We start from the raw sequence: 26,513 nt of genomic DNA, 5'->3' as shown, positions 1-26,513 counted from the left end.
AATAAGAGATGATTTATTTCTGGATTTGTTCTGAATTCAAACTTTGAATCCCCTCATGGACTTATCATCTAATTGTGACATTGCTGTAAGAGTAACAACAACAAAGATAACCAAAGATAATTCATTTAATATTATCTTTGGATGGAACATTGACACATGACACAATTTGTATTAATGCTCAAATATGATGTTATTTAGAAGTTACAAAGCAACTTAAAGGCTGAAGTTCACTGTATTTTGGTCTGTGTCAAATGATGCTGACAGACTGCCATGCAAAATTTCTTCAGGACTTTTGACTGCTTCACCATGTCAACATCTGACTTTCATGTGACTAGTGACTCAAAAACTAGCATTTAGTCTACAGACTGATAACCACTTCACAAACAAGAATACAAATGCCACAACAACAAAAACAGAATAGAAATCCTCTAGTGCCCAAAACCAAAATCCTCTACAAAGACGTTTATCTCTGCTAGCTGCTCTAGGTCAGGTTCATAAAAAACTTGTGGTGACGCTTGATCCCTTGGATCACTTGGTTCTTTCAGCAATCAAATAAGGATTTACAGTAGAAAAAATAAAGATAAGATTGGAATCATCCCATGAGAAAATGTCCTTCAAAAGGTTTTTCAAAGACCCTCATTACCCATAACGCTAAGCTTTTTTTCTCTCCTTTCACACAGCACTTGTGCTTTGTACAATCCTCTGGTGAACTCTGGTCATTTTTGCTGTTGCCATGGGCCAAAACTGTTTTCCAGAGCAATTCATCAAGTTGCTACTGTTGAAATAAATATGACAACTTGGCAGGGGAACGTTGGTTTGAAAACTTTGCACACAGGAGCCACTTAAACAAAAACGTTCTTGTTACTCAAAGTAACAATGATGTTAGTCTTTTCCAGTTTGAGCTCAGTACATATCAGCTCTGAATTGGTAAACTTTTAACAAAAATGCAATTGTTCAACTGTCAGTTTCAAGATGACAAATTAGCCGGTTGAGGTGTTCACTCCAGTTGAAAACTGTGCTGAAATCGGACCCCCATCTCTCGAAACCACTAGTCTAGTTGGTGCAGGTGTTGATGTTCTTGCCGTCCACAGCGTCCTCCACCAGTCCCAAGTGATAGTCAGTAGAGAGCGTGAAGTGGGATACGCAGCCCAACAAGCCTCCCATGTACTGCCTGTTTGTGTGCAGAGCGATCTCTTTCATGCCACCTTCAGAGGGGGAATACACAGAAAGCAGGCGTGAGAGAGAGAGAGAGAGAGAGAACACAGATACAGTATGTAGACATCAAAATGTTTTTTCAGTAGTATATATGTAATTCTTCATATATGGTCCATTTTGTTCTGATTTTTTGTTTTTTATCTAACAAAGTTGTTATAGAAATATATTGATATGCTTTATTACTCCATTTTGTGACAACAACTCCTGATAGTGACTGTGGTGAAATTCTTTAAATAATATATAATTGTTGGCTTTTATTCCAACATTGAAGGGATCATTGCCATCACACAACAAAACAGGTGGTGGGGGGGGGGGGGTTTAAACAAAATTAGTGGCATACCTTGTTTTCCAAAATATTTCAGAAACTGAACTGCCAAAATATATTAATTCATGCATTTTCAGGATTTTAATATATAGATAGATATTTTCCCCCATTGTTTACATGAGAAATAGCGTACACAGTGTCAGCGAAGTCTTATAGTATCATAGACAATCCACTTTGACCATAATTGCACAATTTTCAAAACTACAAAATATTATTAATGTGACTCTTTTTTTACATTTTAGATAAGAATATGTTTTTTGATGGAGATAACATGGTGTGGCGAAAAAGACACAATGTTGTTTTTCTCCTAATTGGGACATGACCAGAGGTGCATCATGAGGTTTCAACACAGAACAGCGTAACATGAGATTTCTGCCATATCTGATTTAGGGTCAATATAGAAAACAAAGAGCAAAACAGAGAATTTGACAGAATAACCTCAAAATACCACTAGTCTTACACATTTTGAAACTACATAATCTGTTTGAAATGTAACAAACTGAAAAATATACTATGTTGAAAATTAGTGAGTTGAATTTTACAATGCAATCATATTGAAACTTTTACAAAGTTCGAAATTCTCCAATGCTCGTACATCCTACCATACAATATATGATTTAGCTCATCAACTGTTTTGTTTAATTTCATACATCTTCAACATAAGCCAATCTGATCTTTGTTAGTTCACAGATGTTAATTTTTTAGGTTAGCATTAACTTGCATAAAATACATCATATAGAATGTTATCTTTCCCATTATTTTCACATTAAAAGGAAATATGAGCTGTTTGGAAATGATGCACATAAATAAACTCTTGATTTAACATTTAACACACATTTACCTTGATCTTTTCTCTTTTCAGTTCCCTCCATGTAACTCACTCTGTTGTTCAGCCATGTGTTCCCCTTCCACATGACTGTTGTTGTGGTCACCAAGTATACAAATCTTTTAAAAAACCTCACTCAATTTACGTGACACCAAAGGACAGGTGCATGCAGTTATGTTTAATTTGTATTTGTATTCAATTATTAATCAGTTATATCAGTATTTAATTCAAAGTTAAGTTGAATATCTTAGGGACAAATAAATATGGAAAAAAATTCATATTTAAATGTTCGTTTTGGGGTCAGGTAAGTGTAACAATAATTAAAAAAAATTTAAATAAGAATTTTTTTCATTCAGCTCTTCCAGGACACAACAGTTACCATCCACATATGCAGTAATCTACTTTATGGGGTGATAAGTTGTGAGTTCCACTTACCTACATATAACGGTCCATTGATATTGAGTTGTCTCATCTTCCCGGGTGACCTGCCTGTCTTTGCTCCATAATCATCAACTGTCAGCTTCCCTGACTGACCATCCCTGAAGACATGAGCGATAAACATATTGTTAAATTTGAGAAATAGTACAAAGATTGTATTATGATTGTAAGAATACTTCAAAGACTGTACTTTGGCTTTCCAATTTTTTCTCATACCAATGAAACCACAGGCAGTTATCACCCAACTGCAGTTTCCCATGTCTTTTAGCTCACAGTTTCAGCAGTTTTATCAATAATGTTTCCAGCAATATCAGTCTTTAACATCAAACCACAGATAGACAAAGTCAGCGACTAGCTGGTGAACAAAGTAGAGTGTTTAGCAGCAAAAGAGCGAGATATTTGGTGTGTTGATTGACAAACAGAGTGAATGTAAGACTTACATTTGTCCAGTCTTTAGAAATGCAACTCCAAATGAATGTTAATGAGGCACTGTGCAAATAGACAACTCTTTGATAACATATTCACCATATTAACCTCATGTTAAGGTGATAATATGTCAATGTTGTGTTTACAGCTTTTTCTGCTGCCCCCAAGTGGACAACAGATCCGTTGATACGGCTTTAATTTCACAGTATGAGTTTTAAAATCATGTGCAAGCAAAGTAGATGAGTTGTAATCACTGAAGTGGACATTTGGCAGGAAGTAAATCAGTGCTTACCTGACAGCTTTGACTCTGTGCCACTTTCCATCACTAAAAGACCCGTTGACAACAATGGTCACTGCACCACTGCCCAGGTTATAACTACAACAAGATGGAAACACATTATAATGAGTTTAGCTGGTGGGTACAGCTAGTTTGTGCTTACATAGTTCTGCTTCGATAAATCCTGCTTCTTTTCCAGGTCATGGTCCTGCCTCAGACTCTGGGTCTTTTTTTAGCTCTGCCTGGCTGCTTAACTTTTTCCTACTCTTTGGGGCAAATCAGTATACCTCTTCATCATTTTCATCCTCTTCTTGAACTAAACTATCTTCTCTTGCTTAAATCTGCCCTTTTCTCGCTAGTTGCTGTTGTGGGAAAAGGACAGTGAACAGCAAACCTGTGCCAGTCAGAACTTGATATTTTAATAAAAAGGAGTAAATGGGCTTTGATAACTGCTTTTAGCTTTTTCTTCTAGAAAATACTTTTTTTTTTAAATGTCTATGTTATACAATAGAATATAATATATGTGCACATATACAGGCAATCAAATGAAATGAGTAACCCAGAAAAGGGCTTAGAGCTGCATCTACATTTTTTCTTTATCATACCGCCCTTCACATTTGTCACAAACATGAAAATCAGTACCCAAAGATTAGAGCACCATCCTGCAGCCCCATAGACAGAAAGTCACTGTTGGGTCTCAATGGACTGTCTCCTCGCCATAGCAACAAGCCGTCCTTGGCTGTGCTCTTAAAGCGCATGAAAAGGTTGTTCCTGGACCCAGACACCCTGAAATAAAAGCACATATTTACCTGTTGGCCAAGGACTGAAAGCAAGGAAAACTATTAAGGTTCACTTCATTTTGAGGTGACAACATGTAGACCCATATTTGCTGCCCTTTACAGTAAAAATATACTGTGTGTGTGTGTGTGTGTGTGTGTGTGTGTGTGTGTGTGTGTGTGTGTGTTAATGTAATACAAAGAATTAGTATTTACAGACAAGATTCAAGTTAAAATAAGATAAAGTTAAGAGGTCTTTAAATATCCTATATATCAAAGAGGAGATACTGTCTGACTCAGTCCTATTTCAAACACCTTCCAATACCAACCTTTTTAGGATGTCTCTGTTGTCGTATGTCAGGTAACTTCGCCCGATGAACTGTGGGATCTCAATAGCTTCAGTCACAGCTGGGAAGATTAAAACATGCACTTACTTCATGTCATCACAAGGTGGCACTATCAACATGTGTCTACTGGCTCATAAGCTAAAAGACTAAATATGACACAGTGAAGGGAAGTGTATGTAGGAAAGAAGTGTGTGTTTTCAAAACTAATGACAGGTTCCTTGTTTCTTATGCAAGTACAATTTGCTTTATGATATATAAATATATACAAGAAAACTTACTGTTCAAACAGTAATTTCCACACTCTGCCCAGTGAAGGCATTAAAAACAGAGAAGGCATAGATAGGCTTAAAGGATTAAGTTGTCCAATACATTATTTTATATCACATTACATTGTAACAGACAGAAAATACACATTTAATCCCTGAGAGGAGGAAATATCCCATCTACTGCATATATATGCCAAAGATCAAGCCGTTTAAGCCATCTATTAGACAACAATATAGTTCATGCATTAAGCATTGCTATCATTAATTTATTTGCGTAAAATTACATTCTGCTCTTGTTCTTTACAAAACTCACAGACCAATGAGTGCATTGTTTCAATCTACAAGAAATAAGACAAGCCAAAAACAAAATTGTATTTCTTCCTAGCTGATAAATAGCATCACCCTATTAAACATAGCCTTTGATAAGCTTCATGTAAACCACACAGTATCTGATGCTCTCTAATCATAATGCAACAGCATCAACCTATGAACCACCAAATCAACCAAGGAAAATGTCCCTATTCTATAAAATAATTGGTTACACACAGTTTACAACAAAAAATTACTCCAGTTCATGTATAAATTATAGTTCATAGTGCAACAGACCTTTCTGGCAATGCCTGCCATCATACCCTAGAGGGCAGTCACACTCATATCCATCCCACTTTGGCCTGCAGGTCCCTCCATTGGCACAGGGGCTTTCCACACATGGATGTGCAGAGTTGGCTACATTAACGCCTCCAGCTGAGCCAGATGTTATTGGGATAGTGCGATCATTGAGTATGAACTGGGGAAGAAAGGGCAAAGAGACACAGAGAAAAGAGGGAAGACGAAGAGGAGAGGATGTAAAAAGTCAACCAAACATTTTTCATAGTTGTCAGTTTTGTGCCTGTAGAGATGATATATAACCCTGTGTTTACTGACACATTGATATGAATCAATAAAGTATTGACACTTAAATATGAATGTTTTTTCTGTGTATTTATTGCCATGCAGTGTGAGCTATTTGTTAATCAGAACATGCATTAATGTTAACATACAGGTGTTAGTGTGTGTATATACCTTCTGAATAGTTCCAGTGAAGGGCTTTATCACACCTGCTGTCCTCTTGGTTTTGTCATACTCTGGTACTCCACCAATATAGAGAGGTGAGCTGCAGTTAATCTGAGTGAAAGCTCCCTGAAGAGTGAATAGGACAGAGATACTGATTAATTACATCAGCCATTCACTACATGAATCTAGTCATCTCATATCAATGCCATGTGATCATACTTGTTCTGTTTCTTATCAAAATCCATGCTAAAATCTGTGAGCTTCATCTTGTCATAAGAATTCAGATGTTTAACCAGATAGCCATTAAACTTAGTATCCCCTTGGCTGAATGGAAAAGCAAAAGTTGACATTTTTTCAGTATTTTGATTTCAACCCACTGTAAAAACTTCAGTGTTCAATTTGTTACAATATTTTTAATAAGCAAGAGAATGTTAAAAACATGTCAATAAGAACACTATAACACAAGAGTTTGGGGACCAAACAAAGTTTACAACACACTTAAATGTTAAATGGACATTGATCTGGTGACTCCAATGAGACACCAGTGCTGCTTTGCTTCTGCTGAATGTGTAATTAGACAAATGTTTATTAACAGATTAGCTGTTAACTATAAGAATTTAATAAGACGTGTATGAGGGATCAGCTGCCACAAGTTTGTTGTGAAATCTTTCTGCCCCCTTGTGGCCAAAAATCACACAGTGCAGCAACACAGAGATGCAGAATACCTCAGCGATTCCCTCCATTGGCCTCTGGCTGTCCACCTGCAGGATACCACTCTTTGCTGTGCGAGACACTCTCAGCTCATGCCATGCATCCAGACTGATCTGCTCCTCACTCCTATAGCAAAAATTGCCCCATACAACATATATTAATAGTGCTAGTTAAAAAATATAACAGCTATGGGAAAGTGACAGAGCCTAGAGTGAGAGCACATAAGTCCAGTACCTTATTACAGCACCTCCAGAGCCACAGTCAAATCTGAACTCTACATATCTATCAACCAGGTTGATCGCCAGGAAGTCTCCGCTGCCTGCATCATCACTGTACAGCAGCACACCATCAGGCATTGAAGGCCGAAATGTCAGCTCGAACTCCATGAAGGACAGATAGCTCTGGGATGTCTGAGGCCACGGAAGGATAGCATATGAAAACACTGTCTCGTTGAAGAGTGGTGAGGACAGTAAGAAACCTGAGGAATTATAGAGAAGACATGAGGAAGAAGAGATGTTAGAACTGCAATGATTAAGAGTGAAAAAAAAAATTCATTAGAACAGACTAAAAATGAGAGAAAGTACATGGGGAGGAGAAAAAGAGATTGGAGTGTGTGAAAGCTTGTCCGACATGCAATCAATCCTGTTTGCTCTATATAAGAAATAATAATCCTCATCTCAACCATTTTTCCCTCATGTTGCACTCAACTGGTCTGTAATTGCCTTAAAAGGTCCATGTGACAATCTATGACAGCCATCAAATAAGAAGAAACCACAAAATGATTTTACTTTCTACCGTCACAGAGGTGCCGCAAACCCCATCTTGTAAACAATACAAGTGTGTGTGATTTTGCGAGTCCGTATGTGTGTGTGTGTGTGTGTGTGTGAAAAAGGAAAATAGTGTTGACTCACTCTCCTCGCAGAATGCTCCTCTGAAACCGAGTGGACACAGGCAGATGTAGCCATCAGCACGATTTGCAAAGCAGACACCGCCATTTGCACAGGTGACCAGATAGCACACACCATTGCTGCACTCACCTGGCACAGCAGAGCATAGGGCACTGATTAGGACAAACTCAGATATCCATACAGGTAAATGGAAAAAAAACATGCATTTGCTAACAAATTACTTTACACGATCCAATACTAGTTATACATTCAAAACAAAATATCAAGTTGCATCACATCTTGAACACCTTTTTTTTTTTTTTAATTTACATCCACATGACATGATAAAGGACACAGTATGGTAACACTAATACAAAAATAATACACATGGACCACAGACACATACACATAACTTGTAATGACATACATTTAGTAAAAGGAGAAAGTGTGCAGCTAATATACTGACTAAACAAAGAAATAGACAAATTCATAGACATACAATCTCTAAACGTTTGATTTTGGCACCCAAACTGCAGGATTGGCATCAAAATAACAGTACTTACTGAAAGAGTTAGTTCATTTATATTCCTCTAAACCTTTTTTTTTTCTTTTCCCACAACTTAGAAACTCATGTTTTGAGAATCATTTGTGAAGCCATAATTTGACATACGGTTTCCTTTTTTTTTTTTTTTTAAGTACATTTTCCTGTTATTGTGGCATCTTGTATCATATGTTATTAAACTATCTCAGTCTGATATTAGATTTGAGAGGTATGTTAAAATAGTTAGCTATATACTTTTCCCCGCACAAATAAACATGAGATATGTTTGCAGCTCTCATTTGTATTTTAAATAAAGTAAATGTCAATAGCACCAGGTTGTGCAATAAATAAACACAATATCATCTGAATACGAACAACAGACTCAATCACAAATAATTATGTCAGAGGTCCAAAATGACTTTTCAGCATCACACAGAGTCCCGTGGATCATCTTACAAAACAGTAACACTTAATCTGCTAAACTATATGAATGAGCCCCAAAACCTGAGAGAGGTACCAGAGCATTATACCAGCAGCAAGAGCAACACTGATTGCAAAAAACTCAGGTGTACACACACATGTGTTCTCACCTATATCAGCTCCACTTAGAGCTCTGCCCAGAGGCCAGGGTCTGATGTCTGTAGCCTTGCTGTTGATGGTCAGACTCTGAATGCAGCCTACAAAGCCACGATTTGTCCCTGTGGCCCTGACCAGCCAATAAGCACTCGGGGATCCACCCACATAGAGCGGGGAACGGAAAGTGATTTTAGTATATTGGCCCTGAAAAAGCAAGAGTGAAGAGAACAAAATGTGATGCATCCTCAGTAACTCTTCAATATTGTCAAAGCCAGTCTGCTCCCTGAGTTGACAGAGGCCTTTTAAATTAAACATATTCTCATAAAAACAGTGTAACATGTATCAGGTGAGGAGAAATCTTCAGTATTCTTCCTTAGCAAAGAGAATATCATTTCTAAAACAATATTTAAATTTTGATCATCAAAATATTGGGAAATAATGATAATAAAACCTTAAAATTGATCTTTTGCTTGTGTTATTGTTACCTGTGAGCGACCAGATATAGGGGTGTCATTGTCCATTCGCAGCCAGCCACTCATGCCATCTCTGAAGACAGTTACTGTGTGCCACTGACCAACAACAATACGACTCTCACTGATGATTTGAGCTGCTCCAGTCCCACAGTTAAACCTGAAGGAAAACAGAACAATGTATGGAAATAATACTCTAAAAAGCAGAAGTTGTATAAACAGTCTTACATTTTTTTCATTCAAATTGTCTCCTTGAAACTCTGTTTAAATTTAGCAGGAAACTTTTAACTTCCTGCAACACATTTATACTCACCGGCCACATCATCAGGTACACCTGTGTAAGCTAATGCAATCCAATCCAATAGCTCTACCATAAATTCTACATTTACAAAGCTTATACATTTTCAGTTTTTGTTGACATTATCAAAAATGTGATAATTCTACTTTATGTTCATAATTAAGGTTGTCATGGGTGGTGGTAGTGTACTGGAGTGCATTATAGTCAACGGTATTCCTGTATGTTATTGGAGTGGACAAAATATTCTTTTATGCTTTGAAAAAGTAGAATTTATGACAGAGCTGTTGTATTGGATTGCATTAGATTGCACAGGTGTTTCTAATACAGTAGGCGGTGAGTGTTTTTTTTTTATTATTGAAACACTACTTCTTCAGTTAATAAAATATTCACAGTGCCATTTTTTATTCATGGCTGTTTTAAATCAAATGGAAATATCCTTGATGTCAGTTAAAACTCCCTAGATAGATAGATGGATGGATGGATAAATCAATAGATAGATAGATAGATAGATAGATAGATAGATAGATAGACACTTTATTGTCCCCGAAGGGAAACTTGTCTTGGACTGTGTTGAGACAAGCTGCTGCCATAGGGATACTGAATTTGGCATTTGGTGACATGCTGCCTTTATTTCCTGTCTAAAAAACCTTATAGGATCTAAACCCATGTAAAACACACTGGACATCCAACGTTTCCGTCATTGTTTTCCTCACCTGTAGTGCAGCTTGCCTCGCACCAAGGCCAAAGAGGTAAAGTCTCCACGGCCGTGTTCATTCTCACCGCAGTACAGCAGCAAGCCGTCCTCAGAGTCTGCCTACACCACAGACAAACTGTTTGAAAGACACGCTGTTGCAAAAGACAATACTCAGTTGAGTAAAAACTACACAGTGCCTCACCTTGAATTCCAAAGTGATCTGAAAGCTCTGGTAGGAGTTCTTCAAGGGTTCAAAGGTCATGTGGGAGTATCCGTAGAACCTGGGAAAGTTCAGCGATACCACTGAAGAAGAACAGAAGAAGGATAAAAACATTATAAAAGTACCAGTGGTTGCTGAGTTCTTTTATTCAAGCTGTAAAACTTAAAATAAGAAGTACATTTTATCCAAAGCCAAAGAGAACATTTTCAAATGTCTTCTTTTTTCCAGAAAAAAACAGTTAACGACTCAAGAATGTTCAGTTTATTATCACAGTAGACAAACTCAACCAGAAAATAATCACATTTGAGAAACAGGAATCAGAGAATTTGAACATTTTTTCTTAAAAAATGACTCCAAACATGGATTATCAAATCAGTTGGCAATTAATTTAATAGTTGGCACCTTATTAAGTATCTAATCATTGCAGCTCTATACTGAAATAATCTGAATCTGAAATTAAAGATAAAATTAATTAAAACAGAAATCCTACAACTGGAAACTTCTCTCACCCTCAGAGCAGATGTCCCCTCTTCGTCCGAGGTTGCAGTGGCAACGGGAGCCTCCACTGTCATAGTCACTGAGGCAGAAACTGTCGGGGGGGCACACTGTGTCATCGCAGGTCAGCTCGTACACACGAGGAACTTCACCCTTCCAGGGGGACATAGTTGGGATGGGAGTGGTGGTGGGCAAAGTGGTGCTGAGATGAATCAGAAGAAAAAAAAGCGTTGTAGGTTGCCATACTGCCATATATCTGTCACATTTATTAGTTCTGCCTATAATGTTTAAGGGGAAGAATTAAACACAAAACGCAAAATGTTCACCGCAAATGTAATGGTAGCAGTAGTAAGGCGATATTTGATCCAGTTAATGATACTGTTCATCACAACCAGAAAGACACTTAATCGATATGACAGCTCAAAACACCATCTTTATCAAATCATTAAGTGAAAGAGCATGAAAAAAGGCTAATTGCATGTGGCTTTTAGGGGAAAGTAGAAAGCCTGAAAAGACAGCAATCTGTCAAGGTGCAAGAGGAAGAGTGATTTCGCTGAAATATTAAAAAAAAAAAAAAAAAGTGGAGCTCCTGTTAAATTTTTTGTCCCATAAGTTTTCAACTTTGCCTATAAGAGAGAGGCCATTACAGCCTACAGTTGCTTACAAACAGCACTAACATCGTATTATTCCAGAACAAATGAATGAAATGTATCACTATCATGAGAAATCAAGGTTTTTATGGCACTTCTTACCTTGTAGTGGTAATCGAGGCAGTAGTTGTGGTGTCACCTGTATTACCCGGCTCTGAGAAGACCAGATCTGTGAAGACTTGGAAGATGGACGAGGTGGTGGAGGAGACTGGAGGTGCAGTAATGTTGGGAGGAGCAATGGTGTTCATGCGGTAAACAATATTCTGACCAGACGGTGGACCAGAGCGTGAACGAAGCTGGGATTTCCTGTTGTCTTGATTGATACCTGGGAATGGCTTCAACTAAGAATAAAAAATAATAATTAAAAAAATACAATAAATAATAACAAATAATAAAAATAGAATAAAATAGAGAACAAGATGAAATTAATACAGGTGTCTTAATGTGTTAAGACAGAAGATAATATGAAATATTGTCTGTTTGATTTGATTTACAAAGTTATATGCATAATAACTTACTTCTTCTATAAAGATATCATAATCAGAGTCATCAACATCAAAGCCATCTTCATCTTTGCCCCTGAAATCTGTGATGTAACGTCCGTAATCACCACTGCCAACTTCTGAGGCACCTGTTGGGATTATTAATGGAGAGTGTTTGATGATGGTTATTAAAAGTGATATTCATTAATGACTGGAGAGAAAAAAAGATGGGAAATGATTTTAGTTTGATTGAATGATGAAATACAGTTACAAGAGTTAAAGATACCTAATGCTGGTCAGAGATTGACAATATAAGAAGACTAGAAACTCTGAGAGTGGCACTGCTTAGATGCTGTACATAAATGTAGTTGACAAATTCTTTGCATAATGAAATCGACATTGCTTTGAAGAATTGTAATGGTGACAATTTTGATTGCTATTCACCATGTGTCATTCATATCATACATTATATGGACTGAAAACTATCTGAATCCAGAGTAAAGTTTCAGAAGACTTCACTATAAAACTGGCTGCTCATGTTCAATAGTAAGGCAGAATGACATCTAACACAAGTAACCACCTGCTTGCTGTGACAAAATACACAAAAAAATAAAAAACACAACTTCAAAGAATTATTTTGGATTTCAGGCCAACTGGCTACTAGATTAATTTCCACATTTTTCTTTAAATTAGTTACTATAACTGTTGGAATAAAGAAGGACCACAGGTTGTAACTTTCCCTCCATATTGTATTTGCAGTATCAGCAACAACAATGATTTCCCCCTTTCACTGGAGAGATGCTGCAGGTGTTGTACTGTGGTTATCATGCCTTCCATTGATGAGGAATGTCATGGAGTGGTTAATGTTATCACGTTGGATGGATGATGCATTAATGACACAGACACAGTGGGTCTACCTGTTAGCCTGTACCCGGGCTGCTGCACCACGTACTGAAAAGTGTCTCCTCGATACAGAGTGGCAGCTCACAACAAACAAATACAAAGCCAGAGAGTGAATACTGTGATTCCAGTATAGAACAAACTTCTTGGTTAGCTACCATTGCCATTATCATGCAAAAATTAAAAAAAACATTACATTTGATATTTTTCTTCTCTTAAAATTCTGTCTAAATTGTGCTTTTGTATCCAAATTACATAATTAAAGATATATAAATACATTATATATATTTGTGTGTATAAATAAACAAAATACTGCTAGACTGAGGAAAACTATTATGAGTCTGAGATATTCAAGATGCCCTTTCTATTAGTTGGAACAACATACATATGCATGTTCAAAGTAAAACCTTAAACATACCATCCACCCTACCTTGAGAAAGCTTAATCTTAGCTTACATAACAACCTCCCCTCCCTCTTGTCTGCTTGCTCTTCCTCCTCCCCATCAGTTATAATTATACAGTAACAAATGCTGGTGAGTTCACCATGCTGTTAAGCTAGAAATTGAAATATATTTGATAATTGTGAAGTGATAATAGACAACTTATATTGATAGTATTCTGTCAACGTAATTAAATTACACACAGAAACTTGACTTTTAAGCCTGAATGGATGCCAAGATTTAAAGTGCTAATTGGCACAGCCTAATAACATTAAATCCTGCATACTGAGCGCTAGCATAAAGGAAGGGGGGAAGCCCAAAAAAGCCGTCAGCAAACTAATCTGCTGTTGTGTAACAATCCCCCTCAATCCATACCACCCTGTTTCCAACCACTATGAATACACACACACACACACACTCATACACGCGAGAACTGTCTCCGAAAGAGCAACAAGAAAAGTATGTCAGTCAGTCAAGCCCACCCCTGCTGTTTGCTCAAGCAGCACTGCATTGTGTGTGTGCATGTGTGTGTGCATCCATTAGGGGTGTGGATGGGTAGAGAAGGGGTCTGGCATCCCGTCCTTAATCCTGTCTGATGAGACTCGGACATAACCCGCTTTTATCCCCCACTGAGAAACCACGCTTCTCTAACTCTACGTTTTTTCTGTCCGTCTGTCTCTCAGTCTCTTTCTAACCAGCTCATTTTATATTGTGTCTTGTAACTTTCATTGACATTATTCTGAACCACTTCTCTTTTATATTATCTTTTTCACTGCTCACACTTTCCGCAGGACTTAATTTAGTCAGTTTTACAACAGTTTGACAGCTAACATAGCGTGTGAAGCAGCAGAGTGATCTGTGGGTCACAGAATGAACTCAGAATAATGTGATTGTGTCTACACAGCTGTGTCATTTTAATAGTCATATATAGTCCACGGTCATACCCTTGCATACACACACACACACACACACACACACACACACACACACACACACACACACACACACACAATATTATGTCCACAAATCTGTAGGTAAACTGCTTGTATGTCATAGTCTTTGATCCATTAAGACATTGCTATTGCTGCATCTATGTGTACTGTATCTGGCACACACCTGTGAGTGTGTGTGTGTGTGTGTGTGTGTGTGTGTGTTTTAATATCAATCAGTCCCAACCATTCACCCCCCTCCCCCACACACCAACAGCAGCTGACTACATAAAAAATAATAAAGTAAATTACTCTGTTGCTCTATCTGCATCATCCAAAGGCTGCGGTCAGTTAAAGCCACTGACATGCTGTTGGGGCTGTCCTACATTCAATCAAATGTTAAGAAACAGAGACTGTCAAACGGTACACTGTATTCGTGTGTCACAACCTTCTGATTCGGGTTTTTCTATTCATCTTTAATTTGGAGGTGTTCTTTTCAAGATGAGTTGAGGAGGATGTGTGATTCTACCAAAGAACACTAAAAATGTTGCTAAATTGAAACAAATTTGGAAAAAGTAGACAAAACATTGAAAGATTTTTTATGAATATATTGTAGAGTTACTTGGGACAATACTTTAATAATGGCAAATGTATGCTCCAGTGCCTCCAGACCAAATTACCAGCCTCATATTTTCATTGTGACTGACAGATGTATGAATTTATTCAAATACTTTGGTGTGTAGAAAAAATGGTTATAGATAAGTGTATAGCTGGAGTAAAGTTAACATATTGTGTAGCACAGAATAAAGTGCTGATGGTCGTCTCCACACATTATCACCCTTTATACATACTGAAATTGAACAACATTAGACAGAATTTTGAAATACAGCTGCTAAATCTCATCATGCCCTCATGCTGTTGGGAGAAAAACATGACTCATTCCACAGTAACGTTAAGGTTTATGCAGTGTGGTTAAACATAGTAAAAGTTTTATTATGAGAATAACTTTGGTGTAGAGTTTAAACTAAACTGAAACTCTCTTTGTTTTGAAATGTGGTAGAAATTAGACTAACAATAGAGCTGGGAGTAAACTTTCTTGATTGTCATATGAGCACATGGGCTATAAGATCAACACTCGGCCTTACCAAGAGTGCGCACAGGGTTGTTTATGTGGCTGGGTGGGCTGACTCCGTGCACACTGACTGCCCTTACAACAAACTGGTACTCTGTCTCTGGTATTAATCCCTTCAGCACCATGGAGTTAGTCTCAATGGGCTCACGAATGTACGTCCACTCCGTGTCCATTTCTGGCCTGTGAATGACAAAACATAGAAAGACAATAATATGAATAATAATAATAAAGGTTAAAACCAAGAGCAATTGCTTTGAGGATGACGAAATGTTCTTTTTTTGAGAGATTTTTTTTAAAATTCGGATGTGATCTTTCTTTCCTGCTGTATATGCGAGTGTGATATATCTGAAAATGCCTATTAGGGATTGCAAAGAGTACAATAACTAGACACTGCTGAATATCTTAAAATTACAAAAATGCCACATGCTTTTCAGACAAAAAAACAAGCAACTGATTGAGAGGATTTTTGAGGCTATTTCAGTCATAAAACATTATTTTCCACTTTAATCAGAAATTAAAGTGAAGCAAAACAGAAATAAAAAGTTGAACTCCTGAACTTTAGTTTTTCTATCATGTCTAACTTCCATCTGGAGCTGCCATCTAGTCATGTGCTGATTGTGAGCGCTTCGAGCCACAACTATGTGTTGAATAGAGTCATCTTCACACTGCTCAATGTCTCTCTTCAGTAGGGCCTCTTTTGATGTGAGGGGAGAAAGATTTGCCTTTGAGATGGCTCTTTTGTGTCGAAAAATCCCCCGCATGCAAAAACAGACACCGATTCATGCCTACTATCTCACAGTAAGTGACAGTTTGTCTGCCTCCGCCTCTCTTTGCTCAGTTGTTAACTCTGTACCATCAAGAGCAACAACAGTACTCTGCTTTTTATGTTTGTTTCCTTTTATATCTTTACAAACTTTCAAACCTTCTCTTTCAATATGTCTATTTTTTGGAAGTGGAGCCTTTTTCAACTCACTCCTTCTTTTTTATTTCTTGTCTGGCAAATCATCAGACGACTCTCTAAAAATTATTTCTGACCTCGACTTCCTTGACATTGCAGCCTGAAGACTTGTCTAGACATGGGAGGTCCTTTCTATGTGTGTGCAAGTCTTTGTATGTGAGCCTTTCCCACTACTGTAAAATCTAGACAGAGCTATTCTGGGAATAAAATTCCTTCTTTTGTCATGTCCCAAAGGACCGTCACGTCAGAACTTTAACCGGTACACTGAACAGACCAGCAAAGGGCTCAGGAATTAACTGTAGAAGAGAATTTTGTTTTCTGTGTTAAGTTTTCTGGTAATGAAAGTTTTTGAAAAACACGCTTTAGAGCTCATAATTTCTTAGATGGTTTCATTAGTATTTTGTTTATTTGCCATGCCAGAACCACAATCTGGCAACATCTTTGAGGTGACAGTATGTTGCTGCATCCAGCCAGTGGTCACCAAGAAATAGGCACAGCATGTATTAATCTATTAATATAAAGTATTGAAGAAATTAATGTAATCGCTAATTTAATCTACAATCCACTGAAGCTGACAAGAAGCTGCAAGAAAACAGCTGGGAATTAATTATGAAAACATACAGGAAGCACAATGACATTAACAACAAGGTGAGCTTAAGTAATGCTCTGTGGACTTGGATCTAATGCTAACGATATTTTCAGTCAGCTATCTTTACTGTTGTTATCACAGGGAATGAGCCAGTTTTAAGATTAATATCAGCAGTCAATCATCTAAAACTTCCTCCAGATGTTCACTAACAAAATATTGCTAGGTTATCCAACCTTTCACCTTCTCCTCTCAAGCTGAACCCAGACAATAAATAGTATTTCAGCGAGAGCAGGTAACAGGGAGTGGTGAGTAGCTCTGCTCAAACAGCCATAGTTAGGAAATTACTTCTGGGGAGAGTCAGTTTGTTGTATTACTGCAGAACAGAGTGATAAGGATTCACTAACCTCACCATAGATGAGAGCAACACTTGTAATCACGATTGCTGTATACAAATATACCTCAAAATACTAAGAGGACGTAAAAATGACAAAAATGTAACTAGAATTAAGAAGAAACTATGAAAAAAAAAAGAAAAGTTAGAGCGCCTTGGTAGTCGAGTGGTAATAATGCATGCCACATAATGGCAGCGTCCCATTCTGGCGAGAGACCTATGCTGTAGGTCATCCCCAGATTCCTGTCAGACTCTCTGCCACGTACTATCAAAATAAAGGAAAAAAGCCAATAAATCTTTAGTTAATATAAGATTAGGTCCTAAAATGAACACAGCTTGTAGGTGATTGTTTCCAATCTTTGTTAATCTAAGCTAATTACCTGAAAGCTGTTGCTTAATTATTTCCCTTACATTTAAGAGTGTGATATTAAACATCTCATCACGCTGTTAGCAATAAAGCTAATATAACACGCTAAAATTTCTTTTGAATACCATTATTTCAGAGGCTGCCTCATTGCATCCAATAAAAAAATCTACATCTTGTGTAATTTATAATGCGTATATGTATAATTGCATCCTTGGTGTCTTTAGAAATATTGAAACTAGAATTTGGGTGTGATCAATCCTTGCTCATACAACATGACATACATACATGTGAATACCTCTGACACTAGATGTGCTGGTGAAGTCTCAAATGGTTTAATAAAAACAAATCTTCATTAATGTCTTATTTCCAGCTGATTAATCAATTACAACTGACCTGATGTAAGCCACCAGGAAGTGAAGGACAGGTGCACTTCCCTCGCTCTCCCCTTGCTGCCATGACAACGCCAGCTCTGTGTCAGATACAGCCATGACAACAGGCTGAGTAGGGGGCGATGGAGGCATGCACATTTCTAATGGCAAAGAGAGAAATTAAGTTCAGTGACTGATAAAAGCAATACTGCTGTAGGAATAATAGCGTCAGCAGTTAAATGGATTCCTACTACTCACATATTCTTACCATGTGATGCGGTGCTGATGTCTCTGGGCATACTGGGTCTACCCTCCCCAGCCCAACCATACGCACCAACGCTGACCCTGTACACTGTGTTCACCTTTAGGTTACCAACCTCCACATCCTATACAGTGTATAAAGTGAAGAAGAGGTAGATATTAAGACAGATGTGGTGAAAAGAGCAAGAGCACATTAGAGGGTATGATTACAGTGAAAGAAAAGGGAGGAAAAAAAGAGGGAAATTAAATGGAGGAAGAGAAGAAGAGGACAAGATTACTGATTTGGGATTCTTTCAGAATCTTTTTCTGGAGATAAGTGGAAAAGTGTGCCAAACCATAACTGTCAACTGTACTAAGAGCAGCAGCAGAGTCTAATTCACAAAAAAGGTACCAAATGATACTCACAAAACTTGCTTGTCCGTCAAATTGCCCCTTTGAAAGGTAAGAGCAGAAATGTTATTAAATAATAAGTTCAAAACATCACCTGCACCTTTTTGTAGACAGGCAGAAAGGATTTTCTAAAATCTTGCAAGATTTGATGATGGTGGAGCATTAGTCTCTCCATACTGTTTGACATTCAATATTTAACATTTATTAGTTTTATTCTTGTATGGGGTAATGCTGCTTTGAAAACGTCTCATGCAGATTTAGTTTGCTATCACACCTGAAATTTCCCATATTGTCTAAATAAGAAGCTAAAAGCAGCTCACAGATTGGTGATGGTTATACTGGTGACTGTCCAAGAATAACAACACAATAGGCCACAATGTCAGTTGCTCAAAAGTGACATATATATTTATGTCTGAGTGGCAGGTGCCATTTAACAACCATAATGATTATGACCCAGAGCAGTGGTGCAGTAGTTGTAATGACATATGTCAAGGATTGGTATATGGAGGCTAAAACCCAGTCCTCGACTTTGCAACAGGAGGCTGTTGTTTGTTTTCCCATTTCCAACCACCAGTTAAAAAAAAACACAAAAAAACATAACAACCCTCATCTCCTAACCTCACCCCCATGGTTATCACTGTAGCCGTTATGAGAAATGTTGCCTGACTTAAATGACGTAGTAACTTAAACACACACACCATGTTTCTCTAACCTTAACTGGTTAGCTGTTATAACTGATCATTTTAACCCATACCAGTGTCTTTCCTTAAACCTACTGATTTGTAACAGTTTTGGAAAAAATGAAAAATGATGCTGTGCTGCTGATTCCTGTTGATAGGGCCCAGAGGCTTTGACGTGTCGTTCTGGAGTGCATGGTAAAAGTCTTTGGTTGTTTATTTTAGAGGACTTTGAAATAGACACATCTTTGCCACTGATTTGAAAGTGAGAGACAGAAAAGCAACACAGTTTCTACTCACAGTGGTCAACATGTCCAAGCTGAGAGGTACTTCCATCAGAGAGGACGTACCCAATGGACGGTCATTTTTCATCTCAGTGTAAAAGACCTGAAACATTCACATACTATATGTCAAAAAAAGACAAACCTACAAACACGTAACATATTTATATGATAAAGGGTCAGAGTCGCACTGTAAATGTAGTTTCCAAAAATATCACACAAGTTGAAAGTGACAGTGTAGTTCGACAGTCAAATAACAGGTAAATGACATTTGCTGTCTTTTCATTTCATTTCATTACAGCTCTGAGTGCAAATAAGAGGAGGAAATACTACGAGGAAACCGGGTTATTTATGAACTTCTAAAGTGATTGGCTAAATGAACATACACATTTAGCTGCGAGTCGTGGGGAAGCTACAGTAGGTAGCTAACTAATCCTCTTAGTGTAGACATATGGCCAAACGCAGAGCACACACTGTCATACTGATCCGCACTTTGTTAATGTTTGACTCAAAACAAACACTAGAAAGGAAAGAAGGAGGGAAGGAAGGGGGGGGGGGAGGAAGGAAGGGAACAGGGTTTTTGTATGGTATTAGCTTATTAGAAAAGTATATTTTAAAAATTAAACATAGGAGAGGCTTAAAAGTTGAAAATGAAAGGAAAGACTCTTAAAATTACTTTTTCAATTCAGCAAGCCATCAGCTTCAACAACCATTGGATATTGCTAAATGTATATCAATTATGTCTACCAAGAAAAGCAAGTCCCACTTTAGTGTTCGAAGCACAGATTGCCTCGAGTGGAGCAAAAAATCTATTGACAAGGCACTAAATAAAGATTTGTGACCACATCTTTCCGAGCGAGATTGCCTCAGAAGAAGCATAAATTTGTCAGTGAAAAAGCTTCCATCAAGACACCAGAAATGTCAAAATATCAATCTAGCCCTCAAGGCCATGCCGCTGGACACTGAGTTTGAGAGGCACTTTAAAAACAGAAACAAAGAGGTGGGGGCCATACATGTCAATGACTTGCAGAGGAAAATGGGCATCCATACAGTGTCAAAAAATGTGATTTATAACACATCAAAGAAGTGTTTTCTATGTTTTCCAGGTTGAAAACTTTTTAATCCATTTTGAGAGAGAACACATGAATATAGGGGTGTGTCTTTTTTTTTGTCCACTGATTGCAAAGCTAAATATTTTCTTGTCATGTTTCTTGATTTTTAGCTGTGTGATTCTGTCAAAGGCAGAAGAGTCTATAAATGTGTTTCTTAAGTCATTTCTTTGCCATAAATCTTCTTCACTGACAAGAATGTGATGTTGATGGCTGATAGTAATAGTGACGTCATATTGACATGTTATACATTTTTTATATTATTTACTATAAAGACACAGTTTGGGATTACCTTATATCCAGTGATGGTGCTAACATGTCGACGGGGCATCTTCCATCGTACGCTGAAGGCTGTGCAGTTTAATGTGTCCAACTGGATGTCTAATGGAGGACTCAGACGATCTAGAGATGATATACAAAAGGAAATAAAGATATGTTAAACAGTTTAAACCAAACAAGACCTAAAAGAAGATGCCAAGTGATCAGAATCACTTGTTTCAGCTTGCTTCAGGACACACCACACAATTTAAATCCTTCAAATTCATCCTCACAGAGAATTTTGATCTGACCAACTGATTTATTTTTCCCATTTCTCAGCATATGCAAAGAAGTTGTACTCATTTGCCATCCTATTAATGATCTCTGCTCTGTCAATTGTTTCAGAACTGTCTGTTGAAAAACCTCACCAAATAACTTGAACCTGCGCTATATTTCACCTTGGTCTTTTTGAAGGATGACAAAAGCACCACTCGAAATGGCATAATCTGTAGCTTGATGAACTGGCTAATATCAACCGACTCTGGCTTCAGGTGTCATTATTTTCATGATATGAGTTATTAAACCCTGAGCGCGTCTGTGGCACTTCAAGAGATTGTGATTGCACCTCCAGTGTCCAGCTGTGGCCTGAAAATACTTCAGAGAGCTCTTATGACAGCAAGAAAGAGAAAGAGCTATGGGGCTGTTGATCAGTGGTTCTGATGACCTATTGTATATGCATTACCTGGTTTTAATAGAGAAACATAAGTGGACAAGGACCCTCATTGCCTCCAAGCCATACATTTTATGGCATAACATTTACACATTTCAGAAGACCAAGAAGGTCCTTAAAATACAACTATATAGTGTACAGACGCTGAACATGATGGATTTCTGACACTTAGCATTGAATTATACAGAAATGTAATCAAGGAGTAAAAAGAATGTAACATCTCTCATTGTGTCGTTTTTAAGATCTGCAATTTAATTTAAAAGCCAAATATTAGCCGTAACCGATCTGTCCATGTCTGGGCAACAAAGGGAATGAATTGACTGGTAAAGACAAAGATAGGGTTCAAGTATAAAAACAGCAAAAAATAGCAAATCATTGCTCTGTAAATTGAAATCTCATGTATCTCCAGCACTGCTCTTTTGCACTTTGCTTTCTGTGTCTCCCTTCTTCTTCCTCCTTTTGTTGACCTCTCTCCTGTCCTCCTAAATCTTCACCTGGTGGCATCCCTCCTCCTTTCTCATACCCTTCTCCCTGCCCTTCCATTGGAGCGGGTAATGCAATATGTCAGCTGAATTCCCTGATCATTCATATCTCCCAAGGGGTGTGGCCTGTGAATGCACGGGTGAAGTGCACATACAGAATTAGAGCAGATAAAGATGTAACGTCTTAAATCATCATCTTTATGTCCATCGACACAGCAGTACATCATGTGTGAGGGTGTAATTGTTCAATACTTGGATTCATTGAAAAATCAAAAAAAAACATGGAACATCTGGATATTTTTTGGCCAGTAAGATTATGTATTGATTGTGGCCCTTTGTTCCTGTAAGTGTCTCCACTTTGCAGAAGGTACAGACAGTTTCTGAGCAAACTGCATCTTTTAAGCAACATTGCCCTCACGTCTTGGTGGATGTTTCGACACTTTGACACTTAACTATTGGGATGAAGACAGAAAAACTGTACACAATCTGGGTTCAAATATTGTGATAACCCAACAGAACTTTCAAACCAGTTGGTAATATGCCACTCGGAAGTAGTCCTGAGGCTGGGGCCAGTGTGGTTGCATCCAGAGCAACTTGAAGTGCCCCGCTCATTGCAGAGGAACAGTGTATTTACTGTATATAGACTTAACTTGAGTTTGACAACAAAAGAGTGGAAGAGAACAAAGTGTGACCAATAAAACAACAGCACATTCTTTCCGCCCATTACTCCTCACCTACGCTCAAACCCTCGTGATCGCCTGTAACTCCACTAAATTTGGGGTATTTCCCGCTCAATGCATAAATGCAACAGGTGTGGCAAGACCGTCCTTGTCTTAGCTTTGGAGGTACTGACTCATCTTCTAAAACATACAGTAGATAAACTGCTCTGACATACATACTGCAGATCAATGTGTGCTGCAAGACAAATACAAAGACAACAGGATGCCATATTCTAATGTCACCAAACTGAATTTTCTCACACTATTTTGATATATGGATGTATAAGAATGATAAAGCTTGAAGTAGCAACTCATATAGGACACAGAGCACAGCAAACATAGTTGTAGGCCTTCTCCAAATCCACAAAACAGATACACAAGACACAAATTGCCATCAAAACACAGGTATCTTTTTCTTTTGTTCTACCACCTAATAATGTTCTTATAATGCTTGCCCTAACTTTACTAATATCCAAGTCAATTGAATTCAGATTTCCTCTTACAGAACACACCACCTGTTCTATCATCCTGGTCATATGTGCTGTGGTCATACGTTGAGAGACAGTCATGGAGAACTGCCACTTTCTCCAGGTCTGACTCATCCTAAAGTGAGTGAGGGCTAGACCCATGCTGTCATGAAGCACTTAAACATGCCTCAGGGGATGCTATATGAACATGGAGTCGGAGAGTATATACTGTACTGCAAAATGTCATTTCCCAGAAAAACAAACACTGTCTCACATTGATTACATTTTTCATCATCTTTCACCAAATCATGTTTTATGTATCGAGTGACACCACAGAAGAGATCATTTAAAATGCATGTTTTCATAAAAAGTTAATAAGTTCAGATACACATTATGTTGTGTATTGCTGTAGGAAACACATTTGTTGAAAAAGTATGACCACCTTTGGGGAGAGATGTCATTCAGTTTTAACCCCTTTCCAGTTCCACCAGCTTCGTTATTTAAGGGCTGATGTGATTCATCTAGACATCCAGTCCTGTTGACATTCTCCCCTCCTTCACAACAAGGCCTGAAAGACCTCAAAACAAAAAACAAGTACAAATGTCACTGGCAGTCATGAAGACAGAACTACAGTCCTGACTGCGGTGAGCTGTCTACGCTGACAGACAGATGTAATAGTCAGCCTGCTATGGCCTGTGGGTCTGAGAGAGAGTGAGTGAGGGAGAAATACGATGGACAGTCAGCGAGACTGACACTGAGAGAAAGGAGAAGTGATGGAAAGAGAGAAAGAGGAGGAAAAGGCAGGAAACAGGAATGGCAAAATTGTTCAGGGTGACAGGATAACAAAGAAAGATAGAGACAGGGGGAGAAAGCAGAAAACTGTGGCGATGATGAAATCAAAATCCAGAGATTTTCTGCCCAGAGAAGCCCTTTGGCATGTTTGATAGCAGGTGTGCTGTTGGTCTAAAGCTGAATATTTGTTTCCTTTGTTTGTTTGTTTGTTTTGTTTGTCTTTCTTTCTTTCTTCAACACACATTTACACATTTCAAGATTATTAAATACAGTCACAATTCTTAAAACACAAACAATGTTATGAGAAATAAAGCTCCATCAACTCAGTCTTATGTAAAATGCATTAAGCTTTGTGTGCAAAGTCTAAAATTGCAGTTTATGTGAACAGGCTTAGTGGTTGTCATGCAGTGCTCCTGCACCAATTTGTAGCACACTGAATATGTGTAAAACACAGTTTTGATGAGATGTTTTGTGCTTAAAGCAGAGTGTTGTGAAGTGGCTTTTGTTATAGAAGCACTTTTATAAGGTATGTAGGCTATATGGATGTAGTGGCCATTAAGACACGATGATGATGTGTTTGACGGAAGATGAGCATCCAATTAAGTTAATAATGTTTAGACTTTGCCTCAACAAAGTAAGTTTTGCATTGTTGTAGTAAGCATTGTTGTACTTTTTTAAAAATGTGAATGAATGCTATTACTGATTAAATGTGACGTTTCAAAGTTTTAACGCAGGCTTGCTGTAATAATATTGTTGTAATCAAATTAATGAAAAGACGAATACACATAGTCAAGTTGGAAGCAAAAAGTGCAATATCAGTATTATTATTAAAATAAATCAAATCTAGTTTTAGCTTGTGAACTTACCAGATCTCCGAACATTTGATTTTCTTGCACAAAAGCAAACGCTGGCCGTGCATATTGCAAAGAGAAGTAAGTATAAGAGACTCCTTTCTTTACATGTAGATTCCATGTCTTCTTCTGGTCGCAAGTTTAAAATGTTCAAATGTTCATTTTATTACGAATGCAAACGCGTCGGTAACTGTAAAAAGGCGATGAAAGTTAGCTCTAAAAAAACAGGATTTTATCCAAATGTTGGCTCAAACGCCATCCAAAGACAGGCAAGGACTGCCCGAGAGGAAAGGGCAGCTTCGGGTTGACACTGATAAGATTACAGTCTGCAAAAGATCAGTGGGTTGGACACATTAGCTGACGGACAGACAGCCGCTGTGCCCCAATAGGCACGCTGACAGACGACGGAGAGTGTTGTCCCGGCAATTCACGCGTAATGCGCAAATACTATCACCACTGACTGGTGGGCACGAACATTTTTACGCATGAAGCTCGTTTTCGTGTCAAGCTCCGGTCCGCTTCTTAGACAGCAGATGAGATGGACAGCGATGTGCAGGAACGTGGGGCCATTTAGAGCTAAGAGGATAATAAGCGTCTAATCCGCGCACTGGACACAGATGGAGAGCATGTCTTGACGCAGAGCAGGGTAGTCGCTCAAGCTTCAGACAATCCATACATCCATACAAGTATAGTGTGTGTGTGTGTGTGTGTGTGTGTGTGTGTGTGTGTGTGTGTGTGTGTGTGTGTGTGTGTGTGTGTAATATTGAATCCATTAATTACAGTTATTATGATTGGTAATCTGCGTGGTTCAATACTGTATCTTCAAAACTCTTCTAGCAGTCAACACGAAAGTAACAATATTACGGACCAAACTGACAGCATTAATGCTTTCAAATTTCTTCCCGCTCATGTTTCCCACCAGAAAAGAAGAACAAACTGTCCAAAAAATACTATTGAAACCTTTCCCGCTGCATGGTTCCAATAGAAAAACACGCTGTAGTTCATTAATGAGATACAAGTCTCATACACACACATACACACAATATAGGCCTACACACTTCTTACTGTATAATACTTCTTACTAACCCTACAATTAAAAACTAGAGATAATATAGTGATTTACTTCTTCAAAGACAGGTCATCATGTGTTGCTTGTTGTTCGTGTTATTTTTTATTTCAGTGTGCTCTGATTGACACATACTTTTTTGTGTGTCTGCTGGAAGAATTTGCTTTTGTGTATAAAGTGCACTGCTGTGCCCAGCAGTGTGTTAGTAAAATTGACTGTGTATAGACTTTTGAAGATGTGGAGTCAGTATTGAGCAATGCATGGGATTATAAAAAAAATACAAAAAAACACTGTAATGGTGCCTAAAGCAACTGCTGCACTGATTAATGAGTGACCAAAAAGTCGGTCAACCAAAAAGAAGTAACATTTGAACAAGAGGAGTG

At 38.0% G+C, this 26,513-nt stretch overlaps 1 protein-coding gene across 2 annotated transcripts; it reads right to left on the bottom strand.

Moving 5' to 3' along the window:
* Positions 1-1,053: 1,053 nt before the first annotated feature.
* LOC128364398 (pikachurin) lies at positions 1,054-25,185 on the bottom strand. 2 transcript variants are annotated; one of them, XM_053324930.1, is made up of 27 exons: positions 25,080-25,185; positions 21,058-21,167; positions 19,676-19,762; positions 18,714-18,740; positions 18,316-18,433; positions 18,073-18,208; positions 15,388-15,554; positions 13,180-13,188; positions 12,891-12,956; positions 12,010-12,122; positions 11,594-11,832; positions 10,856-11,043; positions 10,329-10,429; positions 10,146-10,246; positions 9,150-9,294; positions 8,679-8,868; positions 7,572-7,697; positions 6,895-7,138; positions 6,675-6,786; positions 5,959-6,075; positions 5,503-5,683; positions 4,909-4,932; positions 4,613-4,691; positions 4,150-4,293; positions 3,523-3,606; positions 2,802-2,905; positions 1,054-1,205 (listed from the first exon to the last, which is right to left on the bottom strand). In XM_053324930.1, exons 1-27 carry the CDS (start codon positions 25,183-25,185, stop codon positions 1,054-1,056), a joined length of 3,270 nt encoding a protein of 1,089 aa, XP_053180905.1. The 2 variants fall into 2 exon arrangements, with proteins under 2 accessions (XP_053180905.1, XP_053180906.1); XM_053324931.1 differs by lacking the exons at positions 12,891-12,956; positions 13,180-13,188.
* Positions 25,186-26,513: the final 1,328 nt, after the last annotated feature.

This window comes from Scomber japonicus, chromosome 9 (genome assembly GCF_027409825.1).
Source record: "Scomber japonicus isolate fScoJap1 chromosome 9, fScoJap1.pri, whole genome shotgun sequence".
Taxonomy (NCBI): Eukaryota; Metazoa; Chordata; class Actinopteri; order Scombriformes; family Scombridae; genus Scomber; species Scomber japonicus.
This window is presented reverse-complemented; position numbering and strand designations above follow the sequence as displayed.